General features: G+C 26.0%; 5 protein-coding genes across 16 annotated transcripts; 4 read left to right on the top strand and 1 right to left on the bottom strand.

The window, feature by feature from the left end:
- Window positions 1–910: 910 nt before the first annotated feature.
- On the top strand, window positions 911–3,935 carry LOC107070084 (uncharacterized). Its single transcript, XM_089172412.1, has 4 exons — window positions 911–1,116; window positions 2,886–2,963; window positions 3,052–3,124; window positions 3,252–3,935. The coding sequence occupies exons 1-4, from the start codon at window positions 1,111–1,113 to the stop codon at window positions 3,485–3,487; spliced, it is 393 nt and encodes a 130-aa protein (XP_089028538.1). The 5' UTR covers window positions 911–1,110; the 3' UTR covers window positions 3,488–3,935.
- Window positions 3,926–5,403, bottom strand: LOC107070119 (uncharacterized). The gene is made up of 5 exons (XM_015328021.2): window positions 5,264–5,403; window positions 5,033–5,170; window positions 4,677–4,919; window positions 4,327–4,571; window positions 3,926–4,243 (listed from the first exon to the last, which is right to left on the bottom strand). The coding sequence occupies exons 1-5, from the start codon at window positions 5,355–5,357 to the stop codon at window positions 3,989–3,991; spliced, it is 975 nt and encodes a 324-aa protein (XP_015183507.2). The 5' UTR covers window positions 5,358–5,403; the 3' UTR covers window positions 3,926–3,988.
- A 96-nt stretch (window positions 5,404–5,499) lies between these two features.
- On the top strand, window positions 5,500–7,323 carry LOC107070118 (nucleoporin Nup43). Of its 2 annotated transcripts, XM_015328020.2 has the most exons (7): window positions 5,503–5,871; window positions 5,974–6,078; window positions 6,146–6,270; window positions 6,342–6,463; window positions 6,543–6,694; window positions 6,782–7,028; window positions 7,117–7,323. In XM_015328020.2, exons 1-7 carry the CDS (start codon window positions 5,758–5,760, stop codon window positions 7,287–7,289), a joined length of 1,038 nt encoding a protein of 345 aa, XP_015183506.2. In that variant the 5' UTR covers window positions 5,503–5,757; the 3' UTR covers window positions 7,290–7,323. The 2 variants fall into 2 exon arrangements, with proteins under 2 accessions (XP_015183505.2, XP_015183506.2); XM_015328019.2 differs by having other exon boundaries at window positions 5,500–5,871; window positions 6,543–7,028.
- A 170-nt stretch (window positions 7,324–7,493) lies between these two features.
- Window positions 7,494–11,256, top strand: Unc50 (Unc50 RNA binding protein). Of its 4 annotated transcripts, none has more exons than XM_089172410.1 (7): window positions 7,494–7,754; window positions 9,946–10,079; window positions 10,158–10,309; window positions 10,404–10,590; window positions 10,681–10,814; window positions 10,907–11,008; window positions 11,087–11,256. In XM_089172410.1, the coding sequence occupies exons 2-7, from the start codon at window positions 9,988–9,990 to the stop codon at window positions 11,221–11,223; spliced, it is 804 nt and encodes a 267-aa protein (XP_089028536.1). In that variant the 5' UTR covers window positions 7,494–7,754; window positions 9,946–9,987; the 3' UTR covers window positions 11,224–11,256. The 4 variants fall into 4 exon arrangements, with proteins under 4 accessions (XP_089028536.1, XP_015183503.1, XP_015183502.1 ...); XM_015328017.2 differs by having other exon boundaries at window positions 7,495–7,820; window positions 9,943–10,079; XM_015328016.2 differs by having other exon boundaries at window positions 7,496–7,754; window positions 9,943–10,079.
- A 138-nt stretch (window positions 11,257–11,394) lies between these two features.
- Window positions 11,395–18,918, top strand: Sara (Smad anchor for receptor activation). Of its 8 annotated transcripts, none has more exons than XM_015328003.2 (16): window positions 11,395–12,402; window positions 12,623–12,730; window positions 12,806–14,770; window positions 14,872–15,119; window positions 15,192–15,291; window positions 15,362–15,441; window positions 15,593–15,773; window positions 16,180–16,398; window positions 16,478–16,600; window positions 16,679–16,843; window positions 16,938–17,100; window positions 17,212–17,627; window positions 17,708–17,951; window positions 18,047–18,167; window positions 18,248–18,409; window positions 18,494–18,918. In XM_015328003.2, exons 1-16 carry the CDS (start codon window positions 12,345–12,347, stop codon window positions 18,647–18,649), a joined length of 4,509 nt encoding a protein of 1,502 aa, XP_015183489.2. In that variant the 5' UTR covers window positions 11,395–12,344; the 3' UTR covers window positions 18,650–18,918. The 8 variants fall into 8 exon arrangements, with proteins under 8 accessions (XP_015183489.2, XP_015183490.2, XP_089028535.1 ...); XM_015328004.2 differs by having other exon boundaries at window positions 12,623–14,554; window positions 14,639–14,770; XM_089172409.1 differs by having other exon boundaries at window positions 12,623–14,770; window positions 15,653–15,773; window positions 16,252–16,398.
- The last annotated feature ends 1,259 nt before the right edge of the window (window positions 18,919–20,177 follow it).

Below are 20,177 nucleotides of genomic sequence, written 5' to 3'. Positions count from 1 at the left end.
CTTTTTTATATAGATTTGAATCGTCACATATAAATATATATATATATATATATGAATTGTTTTAAAATGCGAAAAAGAAATTGACACACGATTATTTGAAGGGTGTGAACGACCTTATCGTAACGCAGCGGGTTCTGATGTACGAACGATGTAAGTACTTAACTCCAGTCCTTTTTTTTCTATGAATTACCTCAAACTATTATCGACTTTATTCCTTCTTTTTTTTTTTTCACGGTTTCTTGTTATCGATTATTCGATCGCTTTTAATTCACCTTCTTGTTGTTGTTGTTTTTTTTCTTCTTTTTTGTTTTTAATATAAAAACATTTAAGTTTAAGTAAAACATTTGTCGACAATTATAATACACCATTAAATATAACTTGTTAAGATTAGACATATAATATTTAATATTTTGATATGTTTATATATTTATATATATATATATATATATATATATTTATAATTTATGCAACACGAACGATCAATCTTTCTCAACTAATCTTTCTCTTATTGCATTGCAGTAGAAAAATTAGCATTTCTTAGCCTTGAGAATATTCTATCAAGTAGAAACTAAACTTATTTAGGATTTAGAACGAAAGATGAAATTGCAAGGAAGATCTACGAGGAATGATATTTTGTATTTCAACTCTCCCGTCCTCCTCCTCCTCCTTCTCCTCCCCCAGTTGTATGCATCTTAAGGATAACCGCAAGTGAAACAACAACCCTATAAGCTTATGCGTTTGTATACAATTCTCCTTCAAATGCAAATCATAAAATACGTATTTCTCTGTAAGAAAATTGTGTATATATAGTATACGTTGTTTTACGGTCATGCGTTCTAATGTTTACTCTCATGTTTCTTCTATTTTCATTGAAGAGAGGGGATTATATTTGAAGAGCAAGCGCGCACCGATTTTGTCCTCAAACACACTTTAACCCTTGGCATCCTTCGTGCACGGAGAATCTTATAATTCTTATTAAGAAGTTACTTCTTTTCTTAATCGAGTATTAATCATTTTATTTTTTTTTTGTTTTGCTCTTGAATAATAATTTTTAAATAAAAATAAAGAATATTAAGTAAGACGGTAGAAGTTTATACAAAAAATTTCAAAATGAAGGTACGTACTTACATTTTATATTTGTTTCTTTTTTTTTTTATTGTTTTATTGTTTTAAATTAATAATTTGATATCTTTTTATAATTAAAAAGAATAGTTTTTTTTTTTATATTATTTTATTATTATTATTATTATTATTACATATAATATTAATATATTAGATAATAATAAATTATAATAATAATAATAATAAAAATATTTAATTATAAATTATATTATATCATTAGATAATAATAAATTAGATTTAATATTAGTATATTAGATTTAAATGTAATTTACAGTATACTATAGAGATGATGTTTTTTTTTACAATTTTATCTAACTTCCGGTTTATAAATTTATGGAGCAACATCTTGCATTTGATTTTTTACATTTAATATTTTCTAATGAAATTATTTGTTGTTTGAATTATTTCAATTGATTTTTTTTTTAATCTTCTAATCTTAACTTTTGTTACTGCTACACCTGTTGACTTTAAACAATGCTATTTTTGAGAATTGTCCAAATTTACGAAGAAGACATATTATATTAAAACAATTTTATAAACACATATCTCTTATTCTAGAAAGAATTGTTTGTTTCAATTTGTTCAACATTTACTAAAAAAAAAAAAAAAAAAAATAATTAACTGGTATTATTTAACAAATAAAATGATTTTTATTACGATTTAAGTTATGCAACACGTGTGGGGGCGATTTAACAAAATGTAAACGGTCAACAAATTCTTTTCAATTCTTTGTATCGATATATTTATTATGGGATGACATAAAAGGTATATAATAATCCTTTTAGAAAAATATATATCTATTATAAGATGAAAAACGTATTACTTTTGAATATTTTCTTCGTTATTTTTAATCTCCCATTGAACATATTTCACTTTTATCAAAATACTTTGAAGAAAAATATTTAATATTAAATATTCTTTTTATAAAAATGATTTATATATATATACTTATTATTATTATCTTTACATAACATTTATATATTAATCGATATACTTAATTGATCTTTTCCATTGATACGTTTTTAATGACGTGTCAAAATGTAAGACGACAGTTTCTTCGCGTTAATAACTTTGTTCTATTCTCTTTATATTTTATTTTGTAAAAAATAATTATGTTAAAAATTATAAATTTAAATATTAATAAGAACATTTATAAACAAAAGAGATCAAATAAAAAAAAAAAAAACAAATAATAGTTTAGAATGCATCTTGTTAAACTATCTCGTATTACAAATTTCACAAAATTAAATTATTCAATTAGTTTTTCGATAAATAATTTCTCCTTAAATTTGGACAATATATTATTCGAGAAATATGTAAATTTAATTAATACATAGATACTCTCCAATCATTCCTTTTATGATAAAACGTTTAGCATTAATTTTAATCTCTAATTAAACAAAGCACAAAATTGATTATGTAACGTTTAACATTTCCACTTTATTTGAGTTACGTAATAATAGGAATTATTTGCGATTATAGGATTATAATATTAATAATATTTATTATATCATTTTATCAATGATTTTTTATTTCTTTTTTATCATTCTAATTCTCCCTTTGATAAAGACAATTGATTTTTTTTTTTTTTTTTTTTCATTTATTTGGATCGTCAATATTTATATTTTTATTTTTTTTTATTTTTTTTTTTTTTAAATACTTGGAGTACATCATTGTCTTCGTATCAGCAATTTTCAAGAATTATTAATTGTTAAATTTTTTTTCTATATTTGTTTGAATATTACAAATTTAATTTTTTTTAGGTAATTGGCTACCTTTTGTACATACTACCATTGATATTTTTAATATGGATAGAAAATATAGAAGGAACAGACAATGAGGTAAATTGTTAAATAGTAAAATTTGATATTTTAATTTCTGTATTTATATATAAAAAAAAAAAAAACAAATTGTTTTGATCGATTTCAGCGCGATATTTCGAACCCATTTACAACTGATAAAATGTATAAAATGAAGAGACCATTTTGCAATGCATTCAGCGGTAAGAATAACTTTCATTAATCAAATTCAATTCAATATAATACTTTAATAATTTCTTTTTTTTTTTTTTTTGATATAAACACTAAATACATCAATAAATATAATGATTTATTTCTAACATTTTATAGGATGTGGAAGAAAACGAAGTTATTATGGAACTTCAACTTATTCTCCGTATTACGATTCAAAGAAAGGAATTGGAATTCGTGTTCCAATACCAATTTACAAAGCTTTAATAAATGCAGCATCAAAAGAAATTCGAACCGTAGTTTCACGAGGTACTAATGATTACGAGATTCCAGAGATAACACAGGACTTTTTAGTTTTTCCCGATCGAGAATTGACATTACAAGAAGTTAATTGACTGATTTAAATTAGTATAAGTATTATATACCTGTAGATTTATTAAATGAACAATCGAGAGCCAAGGAACAATATTAAATCGTTTCAAAAAATATTTAATAATATTTATAAATAAATGTATATCAATACTTAGTATTACATTTATATTTTATATTATTTTGATATTATATCAATTAAAAAAAAAACAAACAAACAAACAAAAGAGAAAAAAAAAAGGTTTATTCTCCAACAGCTTATAATATAAATGGTTGAATTTTGTTAATAATGATTTTTTATCAAATGAATATATATATATATATATGAAAATATAATTAAGAATGTTATCTCTGTATCGTTGATATAATTAATTATGCTTTTATACGTAATAACGTATTTAACGTAAAAAGATGTGTTATATCTGTGAACAACAATAATAATAAATGAATTTCATGTTGTAAAACAAAAGACAACGGATATCTTATCTTCTATCGAAAATCGTACAAATGATTGATAAGTATAATAATTACAAATAAATAAGAAGTTTTATCAATATACTATCATTCCAAATATAACGATATTGACTTGTAGTAGTAGGAAAAGGAAAAGATAATTTAGAAAGTATAATATTTCGTGGGATACTTAATCCAACGCATTCTGGATTATCCGGTTCACCAATCGGAGCAGGCCGTTTCCAAAAATATTCCGTACAAAGTTCACTTGGATCCCAAATTCGAGATGGTCTATCCTCTTGCCATTCTCCTAATGACTGATCTAAAATCTTCACAATAAACATATTATATAAATGATCATAAATCTATTAATTGTATAAGTGAAAATTGAAATTTATTCAAACATTCGTACCGATAATTGAATTTTATAATAAAATGGCCATTTTACGTAGGAATCGTAAAAACCACGGGTTAAACTGACGCTTATAAAAATTGTACCATCTGGAAAATATTTCGGTACAATTTTTAAATACATCGCATAACCAGGTTGACCTACGTAAAATGTTGAACTACGTTCGGAACGTGTTCTATCCCATTTCGAAAGTTTCTCATTGAAATCTCTTACTTCCCAATAATACGTAAAGATTTTCGAAGATTCTGTAAAAAGTCAAACATTTTTTTTTTTTTTTTTTTTTTTTGAAATATTTCATATAAATAATTTGTAATAAAAAATAAGTAAACATTTGGTCTTTCGTGACTGACCATTCGTTGTGATCGTATTATTAAATTCGTTAATCTCGTATTGTCTTGGAGAAAGTTTATGATTGTTACTAAATAATCTGTTATCCGATTTAACGTTTAATTCGTTATTTCGAGGAATTGTATGATCATTAATTTTCGAAAAAGTATCACGTTCTTTCATCAACGTACGAAGTAGTACTTTGATCTCTTGCAATTCTTCGGACAAATGTTTCTCTAATTTCTTAAATTTCTCTTCTATATTTTCTGAAAAAAAAAAATAATAATAAAAACAAAAAATCGTTTATATAGAATTAATTATATAAAAAATATAAACCCTGTAAAATGATAAATTAAATTATAATCGGATTCAATCTTACTCGCGTTACAGGCTCCTGTGAGAACTTTCGTTACTGTTGCACGTGCATTTGCCACTAATTCTTCCGTCGAAATTTTACAAACTGCATATTGCGTTTCGATGATATTATCATCCTCCGTTAAATTATTTTCAATATCAACTGTAAATACGCGTGCAATATTTTTTAATATCAATTATAATATAATTTTTCTTTTGTATTGTTTTTTTTTTTTTTCAATTTGATCATATTTACCATTTGTTGAAAGTGATTCGATTGCACTAACGAAAGTTGAATGAAATATTACAAAATAAATAAATAATATGAAATATTTTACAATTACTGACATTACGAATGGTTCAACGTTGTGGAATCATTTAACTCTAATAGAATTTCTAGCTTTCTAAGATGATGATGATGATGATGATGATGATGAAGCTGGAGTCAACAAAAATAGATTTCATTGAATTTAATCGCTTGCGTCAAAATGGCGCGAGCGCGGGAAACCATTTTTTCTGTTTTCTTTTTTCATTAACACGAACTCATTTAAATAACGTATTTTTATATATAAATGAAAAGAATAATTGAAAGATGGTTAACAATATTTAAATGTATTGTGTCAAATTCATTCATATTGTACTCTTTAACTTCAGAATGACGGGTATCTTCTTAGCGCGTAGACGTGATTTATAACTCCGTATAAGTATTCTTGTTTTATTGAAATTTTGACATAAAGTATATTTTAAAAGATGAGTGAAAATGTGCAAGGAACGTTTATTTCTCAAAAGATATCAAAGATAAGATGGAAACGAGAAGAATTTGCAGAAATGAAAAGTTTTTTGACCGGCAGTTGGGATGATCCAGTATGTATGGTTAACACATAACCTAAATTTTGATATCACTTGAGTGATTTTATAATGAAAATAATTAATAAATTATTAATAACGTTTTATTGTAATATTTAGGTAAACAAAATAACTCATTGGTCTCTTACAACAAATGATGACGATGAAACATATCCAGTTGTTGTATCTGAATATTCATTCCTTGGTGATGTCACAGAAATAAAGGTATTTTAATATTAAATATACAATAAACATTGCTTAATATAAATTGATATTTATATTTATTTTGTAGTTCATAAACAGTAACTTTTTTGTGGCATCATCATCCTTGGGCTCAGTCAGATTATTGCAAATTCAAGAGAACCCAGTTCCTCAGTTTAAAGAACACATGGCATGGGAATTTTTACATAATTTTCAGTAAGTTATTAAGTATATTATACTTGATACAGAGAGAGATTCATTCCTATGATTTATTTTCATTTATATAGAACGTCAGATTACGCTCCATGCACTGCACTTTCTAACTTTGAACAAGATATAGTTTCTGTAGGTGAAGATGGTAGAATAAATCTTCTAACAACTACACAAAAGAAACCGGTTAGAGTAATTGGTAAATATTAGTTGTTATACGAAATATACACATATACAAAAATTGTAGTTACCTATCGTTAAACTTGATTTATTTTCAGAGAATGCAGATAGCTGTTCAATTTATTGCGTTGACTTTTTACGACATAGTGAAATACTAACAGGCAATTTGAGAGGACACATGAAAGTTTGGGATTTAAGAAATGATCAAGATATACCTGCAACTACCTTCATGCTTTCCGATGAGACTAAAGTATTGCATACATTTGATATTTTAATTGTGATTATAGTTAATATAATTTTCTTAAAACATCAAATAATTAAATACAATATTTTTCAGACCGAAGCTATGAGTATCGCACATCATCCGACACAGAGGCATATAATAGTTGCAGGTGGTGGCGATGGTAGTTTAACTGTATGGGATTTAAGACATCATACTTATCCCATATCACAGCTTAACGCTCATGCAAGAGCAGTGAGCGAAATAATGTTTCATCCAGATAGACCAGAAAATTTATTTACATGTTCGACCAGTGGTGAATTATGGCATTGGAACAATTCACAACAATCCAAACTTAGATTAGGTCATTTTAGAGACATTTCTTTATCAATATATTTCCTTATATATGTATATATATATATGTCATATTTATATAGTAATTTTCATTTTAGATTCAACGGATACTCATTGGTTAAATACAATAGGAACAAATAGTAATATCAATGTTACATCGCTCTGTTGCGTTATGCATAAACCAATAAACAGTATTGACATTGATAAATCCAGTTTATTATTTGGATGTGATAACGAAGCTATGTATATTGTCAAAAATGTAGCTATATAACAATTTAATAGAATAAATATTCATTTTCATATTACATCAAACTATTAATAATTACATCATATATATATATATACAGGTATTGTTATACACAAAACTTTATTTTTATTTTATATAGTAGAGCTTAATTTTATCAATGTTTCTCAATTAAACCGCCAGAGAGAGCTAGTAGTAGCGGTAGCGATTCGAGCACATCTATCTTTACATTATAAAACATCGAAATTCGTAAAAATATGTAAATAATGTTGATCAAAAATAAAAACGTATTTCTAATCATTTAATTTTACATTAAATTTTAATAAATTAATAAAATTCTAACAGTTTTACGCTTGAATGTATTAATGACACGTGGAATCTTACATATTTTGACAATTCGTTTTTGTAGCAAGAAATTTCTTCTATCAAGTCATCCAATCATAATAAATATATCAACTGCATCATCGGTTGTCCAACTATACAAAAATCCCGGTACGCATTAACTCAGATAAGAGAAATTAATATTATAAGAAAAAAAAATGAAAATATGAATTATATGTAAGTATAATAATAAATCAATGAAAATTAATTGTCATATTAATATTGTTTGACGTTTGACGTGTGATACAAATTAAGGTTATATCTAAATGAATTTTACAAAATTTGTACACGTAAGTTATATGAATTATCTGATAGCAAATAATGAACGTAATATGTCGTATATATATTTGATTTTCAGTAGTTTATTTAAAAGTATTATTTATTTCAATACAATATTTGATAATAATTTATAAAAAATACACTTTCTGCAAATTTCAAACATGATAAATATCACATACTTATATCTGAAAATTAATAATTAAATACAGTCTTAATTTTAAAACAACAAGATAAAGAAGTAAAAATTAAAAAGGAAAAATAAAAAAAATCAACAACAAGATAAAATGAAAGAAGAAATGATGCCTAATAATAAAAGGGGGATAAAAAGAGAATGGCTCTTGGGGTTTAATATTGCATCCAAATCAGAAACATTATGAAAAATTTGAAATGTTCCATATATCTATGACAATTTTAGATATTTCAACTAACCATAATCATATAGTAAATGTGATTGCATCTAAAGATAATATTAATTTGTTTAATATGTATCCTGTTGTCAAGTAAATCTAATTGGCAATCATCACTTAATTTGAATTTTGAAAAAGGATCTAAAGTATCTTTCTTTTGTACTGGTACAAATAGTGTACACTTAACTGAATATTACAAAGAAAATCAATCAGCAAGGTAACAAAGAAATAGAAAAACATAACAGCAGAAGAAGACAATGAAAACTAACGAACTATTTTAAGAGCCATTCCTCTTTTTATCCCTTTTACTTTTAGACATCATTTTCTCTTCCATTTTATCTTGTTGTTGATTTTTATTTTTCCTTTTAATGTCTACTTCTTTATATTTTTATTTTTTTTTTTTTTACACATTTTCTTTTTAACTACCAATCACATTCACTTTTATTATAGGAATTTAATTTTTTTTTTTTATTCTTAGAATCATCAATAGTTTTCTTACTTGACCTCAATTTACGAACATCATAATCTTCATCTTCATCCTCATTATCATCATCATCTTCAACATAATAATTATCACCATCACCATCATCATCTTCATCTTCATCTTCATCATTATCATATCCATCATCATCTTCTTCCTCTTCTTCTTCTTCACCTTCTTCTTCTTCTTCTTCCTCTTCTTCGTTTTTGTTTTCATCTTCTTCATCTTCTTCACCTTCTTCACCTTCTTCACCTTCTTCTTGTTCCTCTTCTTTATCTTTAGTAGTATCCTTACTTGTGCTATTTGCTGAGATTTCATTATTTTCACATTTCATTCGTTTTATTTTAATAATTGCAGGTGAAAATGTAGCCTTTCTTTTAAGTTTTTTATCATCTACTAATACATATTTCTTTTGAACTTGTTTTTCATTTTCTTCTTTTGCTTCTACGTTTTCTATTTCTTTATTACTTTGTTGATTGTCTTTGTAATATCCAGTTAAATGTACATCATTTTTACCAGTACAAAACAAAGATATTTTAGATCCTTTTTCAAAATTCAAATTAAGTGGTGTTTGCCAATTAGATTTACTTGATAAGGTACATATTAAAAAATTAATATTATCTTTAGATGCAATCACATTTACTATCTGATTATTGATAGTTGAAATATCTACAACTGCCATAGATATATGGAGCGACATTTCAAATTTTAGAGAATATTTTTGATTTGGATGCAATATTAAACCCCAAAACATTTTGACTCGTTAATTTTACGTACTATACTTTTCAATTAATTATAAATATGTTGATATAATAATATATTCGTTTATCTGACTTTTTAAAAATAATACGACCGATTACGTTTACAATAGAAATATATCTAACGTTCTCTTGATTCAAATGATTCTATTTCTGTTCAATTTATTTTTTTTTTTTTGTTTGTTTGTTTGTGATTGGAAACATCCTGAGAGAGAGAGAGAGAGAGACAACGTTTGTAAACAAATTATGCTATACAATCTGTTATATTCTTGCTTACAGTATAATAAAATAAAAGTAATTCTTTTTTTTTCATTATTATTAATGAGACAATATAACAAATTAATTGTTAATAATTTATTATATTTTTTTTTCAGAAGTTAAAGAAAAATAACAATTGGATATTATAATTAATAATCAAAATGAAATTTTCAACTTCTCCACCAACAAGTCGTTGTACATCCCCAATTTTAGTAGACGTAGGATCATCGTTACCAACACCAGTTACATATAGGTATGACATTCATTCATTTATTTATTTATTTATTTATTATTTTCATGAAAATAATTAATGTTTATTATTATATTACAGACATAATTGTATTAGTGCTGCTACCAAATGTTACAAATACTTGAGGAAGTTATTAAAATTTGAACAAATGGATTTTGAATTTGCTTTATGGCAAATGATCTTTTTGTTTACAGCACCACAAAAGGTTTATAGAAATTTTCAAAGTAGAAAACGTAAGTGTTTTTATATTAAATTAAATCAATTAAAAATAATAATCTATTATTTTATTTATTTTTTTTTTTATCAATTAAAATTATTCATTTTCAGAAACAAAATCACAATTTGCAAGAGATGATCCAGCATTTTTAGTATTATTGACATGTTGGCTGTGCGTGTCAGCAGTTGGTATTGCCATAGTTTTGGGATTAGGTTTTCTCCAATTTCTAAGGCTTTTACTTTATATGATTTTTGTTGATTACATTGGTGTTGGTTTATTAGTAGCTACTGTTTTTTGGTAGGTTTTATTCAAATGCATATATTAAGTCTAAGTATCAGCATTCTTTATTTATATTAAAACATTTTTATTATATATATATATATATAGGTTTGTAACTAATCGGTATTTAAGAATTGATAGAAGTCAGGACGTCGAGTGGGGATACGCATTTGATATTCACTTGAATGCTTTCTTTCCACCTTTAATAATACTTCACATATTACAACTTTTTATATATAATGGTAAGATTATCTGTGAATTTATATATTGTAATTAAAAGCAAGAATAATTTCATTATATGTGTTATGTTAAAAACAATTAAACAATTTTGTAGGCCTCGTAAATTCAAATGTTTTTGGTGCACGATTCGTTGGTAATACGCTTTGGTTTATATCCGTTATATATTACATATACATTACTTTTTTGGGATATACAAGTGAGTAATACAATATTTATATGTTCATTGTTTAAATATTTTATACAAGTATAATATTAAACATATTTCCTTTTTTAGGTGTTGAAATACTTCACAAGACACACATCATTTTTTCCGCTCTACCAATAATGTTAATAATATATATAATTACATTATGTTCTGGAATCAATATCAGTCGCCTGATTATGGATTTCTATCACTATAGAGTTAATTAAATATATAATAAATATAAAACGATTTATTGTAAACATTTTTGAAAATATTTAAATGTAGCATATACATTTTTTTTTTTAATTTATATTATATTAACATACACAGAAAAAGAAAAATGTTATATACGTATATATAGGAGTAGAATCCTTAATGGTAAAAGAATCATTTTGTATATAATAATATTTGTGAATATTGTTTTGTATATTTTCCCGTACAATTTAATATTTTTTACTGTTTAAAAAATGGTCTACACAAAAAATTTGATTATTTTTATCTTAATTTATTGATTAGATACATATATCACTTACATAACATATTTACGTTTTAACACCTATAATAATAAACAATAATTTAAATTTAGCGCCAATGTGGAGCACGAGATTACAGCGCAGGTTACACGATTGCGCAGTCGCAGTTACAGCGAGTTCACACGAGTTCGTACGAATTCGCACGATTTGGCGTCATGGTAGACAGTACGGGATGACCTAACTAAGTGGTATAATAGTGAGCTGTACAGTATAATGACAACCGCTGTAAAATGACAGTTGACAACGTAAATAGGTTACCATTATATTTAATATTGAGAAATAGTCCACGTGATGCTGAAGTCATTAATGTTCAATTATCAAAATTCAACAGTTTCATTGTGCAATAACAATTTTGACAATATAAAAATGATATTTTTCACTTTCTTATCGAACGAGTAGAAGTGTTTTAAAAGAATAAAAGAAGATTGGACTGTAATATTTGTTATATTTGTTTTTTTATTTTTATTTTTGTTTTTATATATATATATACATATATGGACACACACATACGTTTTATAATTCAGAAAGTTTATTTATCATTGTAATAATAAAAAGTTTGACTTTAGGACATACATTATCAAGAAATAATATTCTTCATTATCTCTTCACATATGTGTTTACAAAAAAATTAATATATATATACATATATATGCACATACATCATACGTACATATATACATTCATATACACGTATCGAGTATCAGTGTACATCGTACTTGCGCCTTTGACACTGTTACTACATGTTTTACTATCAAAAATCTTCTAAACCTGTTTTCTACATGGTACTAATCCTATAAAAAGCAGTGATTTATACAATGGAGAAATTTGCTATTGATTTGGACAAAGTTCTTGACGACTTCGAATTTAATGAAGGTAATAAAAATGTTAACAAATGATTTATTCTTATTTCAATTAATTTCTTTGTAATTACTTAATGAAAACCAATTAAATTCATTGTCAATTTTATTAAATTAAATTATCGTTGATTAATGACAATTGCAATACAGATTTTATACAAGCATACTTTTTCTTATACGTATACTTTGATATTTGATACAACGTCGTAATTAAAATAATATATTGAATTTTTCAGATTGTGCAGAACAAATAGCATCTGTAACATCTCCCATAACCAATGCAACATTAAATGTTGATCGGTGTGGCATAGAATCTTCGTCCAGCAATGTACCCAGCGTTGATGGTGCAAAATTAATTCAAAACTTTGAAGTATTGTCATTTGGTGGAAAACATGAGAATAAAATTAATGTTATTGCAGAGAGTAAATCATCGCACGACAAGAGCGTTATTTTATCTCAAAATAATTATCACAAGGATGATACGATTAGAAAATGTAACGACTCGATAAATCACTTTCATGCTGAAAATTCTACAAGTGATCATAAAGTTACACACAAACAATCTATTTATCATCAAGATCCTGAACCTATTTCTATCACCATTTACAATAACACGTCGCAGACGTTATTAACTAAACAACAAAATAGTAATAACAATCAACAACAACAACAACAACAACTTTTACAAAACAGATATGATAAAAAATTAAATCAACCAAATATCAAGCCTACCGTTAGCAATGTATTTAATAGTTTAAATGAATATATTAATGCACCAACTATAAGTTTGGATTATGTAGACAGTATGTTGGACAAACAACAAGAGATTAGGCCTAAGAAACAAACTGATATCATTACTGAAGATAAAATTGTATCTAATATAAATACTGAAGTTATTGATCACAATGTAACTAAAGTAACAACAGATAAAAGTAAGATAGTCGAAGAAGTACGCAATGATGTGGAAACAAGTATTGTTTTATCCATGAATCAAGATATTATAGAAAATACAAATCAATTTGTTAATGCGGATACATCACAAGCTCTAAAATCACATGTAGAAAGTAGTCAAGAGGATCTTAAAAGTGTAAATATGGAATATAAAAGTGAACAAACAGATAATGATATTGATACAGATAAAAAAGAACCAATTGTTCAATCATATAAAGAGAATATTCAATATGAACATATTCGTGTATTTGAAGATAAGAAAATGAATGATAGTGCTTCGGAAAGTGTACTTTCAGAATTAGATGATGCATGTAAATTAACAGATGAATTGTATACTAATATGATAGTTCAAACTGAAGCAACAAATATTTCTAATGAAGTAACTGTAGAGAAAATTAATGAATCTCATGACATTGATATGAATGCATTACCATCGAATTCTCATGAGTCAAAGAATCTTGTACATTCTGTACAAAAGCCAATTGGTTTTAATAATATTAACGATGATTTGTCGGAAGAAGAATTAAATAAATATTTAGAGACATTAGAGATAGAAGAAAATTTAACGGAAGGTGCAGTAAATCCACAAAATGCCTTGTTATCCGAAGGATATAAGAATACAATTGAGAACAATACAAGTAATAATACGTTTTCTTACGAAGAGTCTAAAGACGATAAACAACAAATCCATTTAGCAATTAATAAAATTGACAATAGCCAATTTGTAGAAAAAGAAATCAAAGTTACAACGGATAAGTATTCTGAAAGAAGTTCGGTAAATAAAAACGACGATCAAGATATAAATAATATAAAGGAAAAAGTATCTGATAATATTTTACACGATGATAAATATTTGAGGAAAAATACGAATAATTTTACAACAATTATTTCTGTAAATAAAGAAGGACAACAAATACAAACGCAAAGTGATAATAATGTAATAGTTACAAATTTGGATAAACCTGTAGATAATGTAGAATATGTTAACGATACAGAAATCAAAAATCAAGCAACAAACGAAACTGAATGTGGTTGGTCATCTTCTGAAGATGATGTACGTATTATTAGAATTGATAATAATGAATCCAAACAACAATCGGAAGAAATTGTTCAACAATCTGTAATTCAAAGTAATACGTGTACGATACAAAATAATAAAGATGTAATCTCATCTTCGGAACAAAATAATAATCAAATTAGCGAAATACAAATACTTGGTAATACTAGTTATGATACCAAAGACAAAAGTCATAAGTTACAAGGTAATAAAACTTTAAACGATATCGTTAATATATGTACAGATATACAACCAAAAAGTACAGACATTTGCATAGAAAATAATACAGAAAATAATGAAGGAGGAAGTAAAGCTGTTCGTCCACAAACTTTAGATATTGCTTCAACAGTTAGTATGAATGATCATCCTGCAACAGGTATATATATATGTATATATATATATATATATACATGATATATTATTAAATTCAAACATTAAATGTGTAACAAATAATTCATGAATTTCAATTAAATACAGATTCTCCTAGTAACGCTTCTAAGCAACAAGGTACGTCGGAAAATGAAGGAAATAATGTTAATAACAGCAGAGAAACAACAACAACAACAACAACAGATCTTACAGAAAGTACTTTAACAGAGTCAATTAAAATACTTGGTAAAGAACCACCCTTCTGGATTCCTGATAGTGATGCTTCTAGTTGTATGTTATGTGATATCAAATTTACTGTGCTTAAACGACGCCATCATTGTCGTGCTTGTGGAAAGGTACATTTATTATTTATACGAAATGTAATTTACATACTTTATCGTTAGACATTTATTGTTACACTATTGTAGGTACTCTGTAGCAAATGTTGTAATATGAAATACAGATTGGAATATCAAGGTAATATCCATTCAAGAGTCTGCGTTGCCTGTTATCAACTTTTAATGAAAGGTAAATGATTTGTTTGTTTCAATATATTTCTAAAAAATATATCAATAATCTTATTGTTTATTTATCGTAGCTGAAAATCAACACGAGACAAGTAATTGGCCTACAAATTGCGTAAATTATGGTAACAATAGCGATGTTAACTCTCCTCAAGTAAGTATAGGGAGGTAGCATGATCAAGATTGTAAATATAGTAATCCTACAATTTTCATATAGATATGTTATACTTGGAGTGCATCCTTTTTTTTAAATAGAAAAGAATAACTTATTGCTAATAGTAGGATTATTTTATAAATGATTATAGGGAAGACCACCTAATCCAAATAATCCTATGGAATATTGTTCAACTATACCACCTTTACAGCAACTAGCAGGTGGATTGCCGCCGCCACCACCAACAGTGATGGTGCCTGTTGGTGTTCTTAAAAGGGAAGGTAGTACAAAGCAGCGTTCGGAAGGATCTAAGTCCGTCATGTTTAGCGATGGTGAGTTTAATTCGTATTAAATAATCATACTATTTTATCTAATTATTATTAATATGAATATATTATTTAGTTGAACGTCTGAAACAAGAAACGATTGACTTTGAATCAATCTTGTAATTATTGTTAGTAATTTTAGAAACGTGTGGTGTACGTATAATTATATAACTCGTGCAAAAATATAATCCCAAAATCATTCACGTATTGAAATATTCCATCCATTTATATTAAGTTGATTATTCTATTTTTTGTTTGTCTTATTTATGTTAATCCCACACATACACATACATACACATCATATATATTTTTTTTCTTTTCTGACTTTAGTTTTTTCTTAAATACTCGTTTATTTTAACAATCCTGCCCCATCCTTTTTGTTTTGTTTTCACACCCAAATAACTAAACATAGGAATAAGGCCTGGATGTGACCTGACAGAACTAGATTCATCTTGGGATTTAAAACCACCTTATCGGAAAACAGGGAGCAAACGAGTATCTGCATCCGACACCTCTTCGATATCCAGTGGAAGTAAAAAACAAAACCTATTACCTTTGGACCCAAATACTAATAGTTACATACCACAGGATCCTAATTTGTTACCACCAACAGTTACCATACATAAAGGACGTAAGTAAAAATATTATAATTGAAAATATTAATTGATAATTTTCTAATTATCGTAATCTTCATATTATTATATTTTTAGAAATTTCTTATCACAATGTGAACGACCAGGATCTACTTTACAGAACGTTGAAAAATGAATGCGAACCACCAGTAATGTTTGCTATTAACAAGAATCTTTACGCGTATGTTAAAATAACAAATTGTAAGTTGAAAAATGAATTTGTTTAATTGGAACAAAAATAGTATTATTGTGAATTGATTTTTTTTTTTTTTTTTTTAGTAAGTTGCTGTGTAAACAGAATATGTTGGAATGTTACTTCTAAAGGATTGGCCTGTGTTGGTCAAGATGAAATTATATTATTATTAGAAACTTTACCCGATGAAACGCAAATACCGAAAGATCTTCTTATGTATATTAATCATATTTATATAGAAGCAACGAAAGGTTGATATTGCATATTATTTTGTTTGTATCTAAAGATTATGTTCTTTACAAATTATTTTATTAATATTTTATATTACAATCAATACATGTATAGGAAATACGATGACAGAACTTTCCGTTTCGATACATCAAGGTGGCGGCAATCTTTTGGGCTCTCGCGAACACGCAGGATTTTTATTTATTCGACAAACTTTACAATGTTTACAAAAAATTGTTTTACCACCGTCACCATTTCTAGTAGGTCTTTTAATTCATAGGTATGTCTTAAAATATAATTATTTATAATTAAATTAACATCAATAAAACAAATAATATTTAATGATACATCAATTGATATATATATATATATTTTTTTTTTTTCTAATCAGATGGGAAACACCATGGGCTAAAGTATTTCCATTACGTCTTGTATTACGTCTTGGTGCTGAATATCGTTACTATCCATGTCCCTTAGTCTCAGTTAGATTTCGTGATGCACTTTATTTCGAAATAGGACATACAGTTATGAAAGTGTTAGCGGATTTTCGAAATTTTGGATACACATTGCCAGGTGTCAGGGGATTAACGATTCATTTGAAAAATAGAACGACAGATGTTATGTTTCCCAGAAATAGATATGATCAAGTTATTAAAGGTCTAAATAATTCTAACGATCATGTTTTGGCATTTGCTTCGAATTTTAGTATAACTGCAGATTCCCATCTAGTATGTATACAAACTAATACAGGAGATGAAAGCAGTTATCAAACTCAAGCTATTAATATTCAAAATAAACCACGAACAGGTACAACTTGTTTAATCACATTTATAATAACATCAATAACAACAAAATCTATAATGAACGTATAAACATTTTATTTACAGTAACTGGAGCAAGTTTCATTGTCATAAACGGTGCATTAAAGTCATCGATGGGATTGTCAGCTAAATCTAGTATAGTAGAAGATGGTTTAATGGTAGAAATAATGCCAGAAAAAATGGAAGCTTTAAAAGCAGCTCTTAAAAATATGCATGATTTTTCTATCGGTTGTGGTCGTCAAGGTGCGACTGAGCCGGATGAAACTGTAAATATCAAATGGGTAGAAAATGACGTACAATTTAATCTAGGGTAAGACTAATTAGATATTTTTCATTAATAGCATGTAGAACGTTGTTTTCAATTTAAATTCATTTTTCATGAAATATATATATTTAAATTGACAGAGTTAAGAGTCCTATCGATGGACAATTAATGGATGGCGTACCTTCTATAAGAGTTCATAATGCTACAGATTACAGAGGAACCAGTAGATTCATTCGTTGGACTGAAGTTTTCATTATCAAAGTATGTTTAATATTTTATTCATTTTATTTGATACTATATTAAACAAACAAAACAAACAAACAAACAAATTCAATGTGCAGTCGGACGATCATCCAAATGGTGTTCACGATCCTATGGATATAAATAAATTATCGGAGAGTATAGCGAGGGCAACGTGTGCAGCTTTAGTTAAACTTTTAGATCTTTTAGCGACAGCAGGTCTTACCAAAATTGGTGTTAGGACTACTATACATCCGGATAACGTAAGTCTTCATTGAATTATTAAATATGATGGTGTTATATAAAATACAATTATTCTTAACAAGTATATTAATGAATGAACATAGGTTGGATATGAAGCTGGTAGTGAAGGTGCAAAGTTACCACCAATCTATATGAATAGTCTTGATAATGAATTAATACAAATTCTACATAAGGCTGCTCAAAGTAGTCAGGATACGCATACCGTGCTTGAATTAATATTCTATGTGCTCGATGAATAAAATTAATTATGTACATATACACTGTGTGACATCTTAGACAATTATAGTTGAATATGGAAGATCACACACATACACAACCATATAAATACCACATACACACGCAATACATCACACAGACAGACGGATACATTTTTTCAATTAATATTAATTGGTTAATTTGTGTAACATAGAAAATTTGTGAACATTTATTTGAACGTTGGGATTATTATTTTGTAATTGTAATGTATGAAAAAAAAAACACAATAATAGCAAAATGTTCAGCATTGTAATATATCTTCTTTTATTGCTGACTGTTTTTATCTCATAATTATATTATTAATGATTGTTATGTTTTAATAATATTGTGCTTAAAAGAAACAAAACAAAAAAAAAATAATCTCAATTGTCGGTCCTCTTTTATTATCTAATTTTATTATATTAAGACTACAAGCTCTTTTGTACATAATTTCATTGGATCAATAAAATTTTATTATTATATATATACATATATATATATATATATATATATATATATATATATATATATATATTTGTATATATATATATATATAGTTTTATGTACACATTGAGAAGAAAATTGATGGAAACATTTTTTGTTTTTTTTTTCAATCATTTTATTTTATTTTATTTTATTATATCATCTTCTTCTACATTTCGATGAATTTTTATCTATAAATATAATATTTATATATATATACGAACGAATATAATTTTTATTATTATTATTTCTGGTATATTCTAAAGATAATGGCAATTAACTTTTTGCAACAAAAAAAGAAAAAAAATAACACACCTTTTACGAAGCATTAATTAAATTAAAATTCAATTATATTTCTCTTTTTTTTTTTTTTTAATTATTCAGAAATAATTATTTACATAAATGTTTATATTAATTGAAGTCGGTTAGTTTAAATTTTAATTTTGAAAATAACATTACATAATATCATATCATAATGTGTAATAAATCAATAAAAAGATGATAAGAATGAAATAATTAGATAGTTAATTTATTTATCTTTGGATAATACATCTTTTTGCTTCCTACGAATGGCAACTGTTTAAATATACTGTTAATATACCGTTAATAAGCATACTACTACAAAATAGCTTAAACTTTTCATTGGAAATAGTTAATCGTAACTTTCATTTAATTCACTTTCATTTTATATGGAAAACAACAATTCATTGTAAATCAAATAATGTAAAAGATAATATATTATATCATAAATTTGTATTATTATTATTACTATCGTTTGAATAAAAATGTATCCTAATTTATCAGACGGATATTATTACATTGTACAATATATAATTGTTGTTTAATTTTCAAACGAATGACAACTCTAATATCAATGCGTACACTTTCTTTAAATTAGTCACAATCATTATGTTTGTTTTGTTGTTGTTATTGTTTATAAGCTATACTACGTATTATTTCTAATTACATATTTCAGTCCATTGTTAGCAATCACAATGGTTTACGTCTCTACCTTAGTGTATACATAAGAACGATTATAATCATTATAAT

Source organism: Polistes dominula, unplaced genomic scaffold (assembly GCF_049000335.1).
Source record: "Polistes dominula isolate Pdom_NZ unplaced genomic scaffold, Pdom_raw_medaka contig_73, whole genome shotgun sequence".
Lineage (NCBI taxonomy): Eukaryota > Metazoa > Arthropoda > Insecta > Hymenoptera > Vespidae > Polistes > Polistes dominula.
Note: the sequence above shows the minus strand (reverse complement) of the source record. Positions and strands in the feature narration are given on the sequence as shown.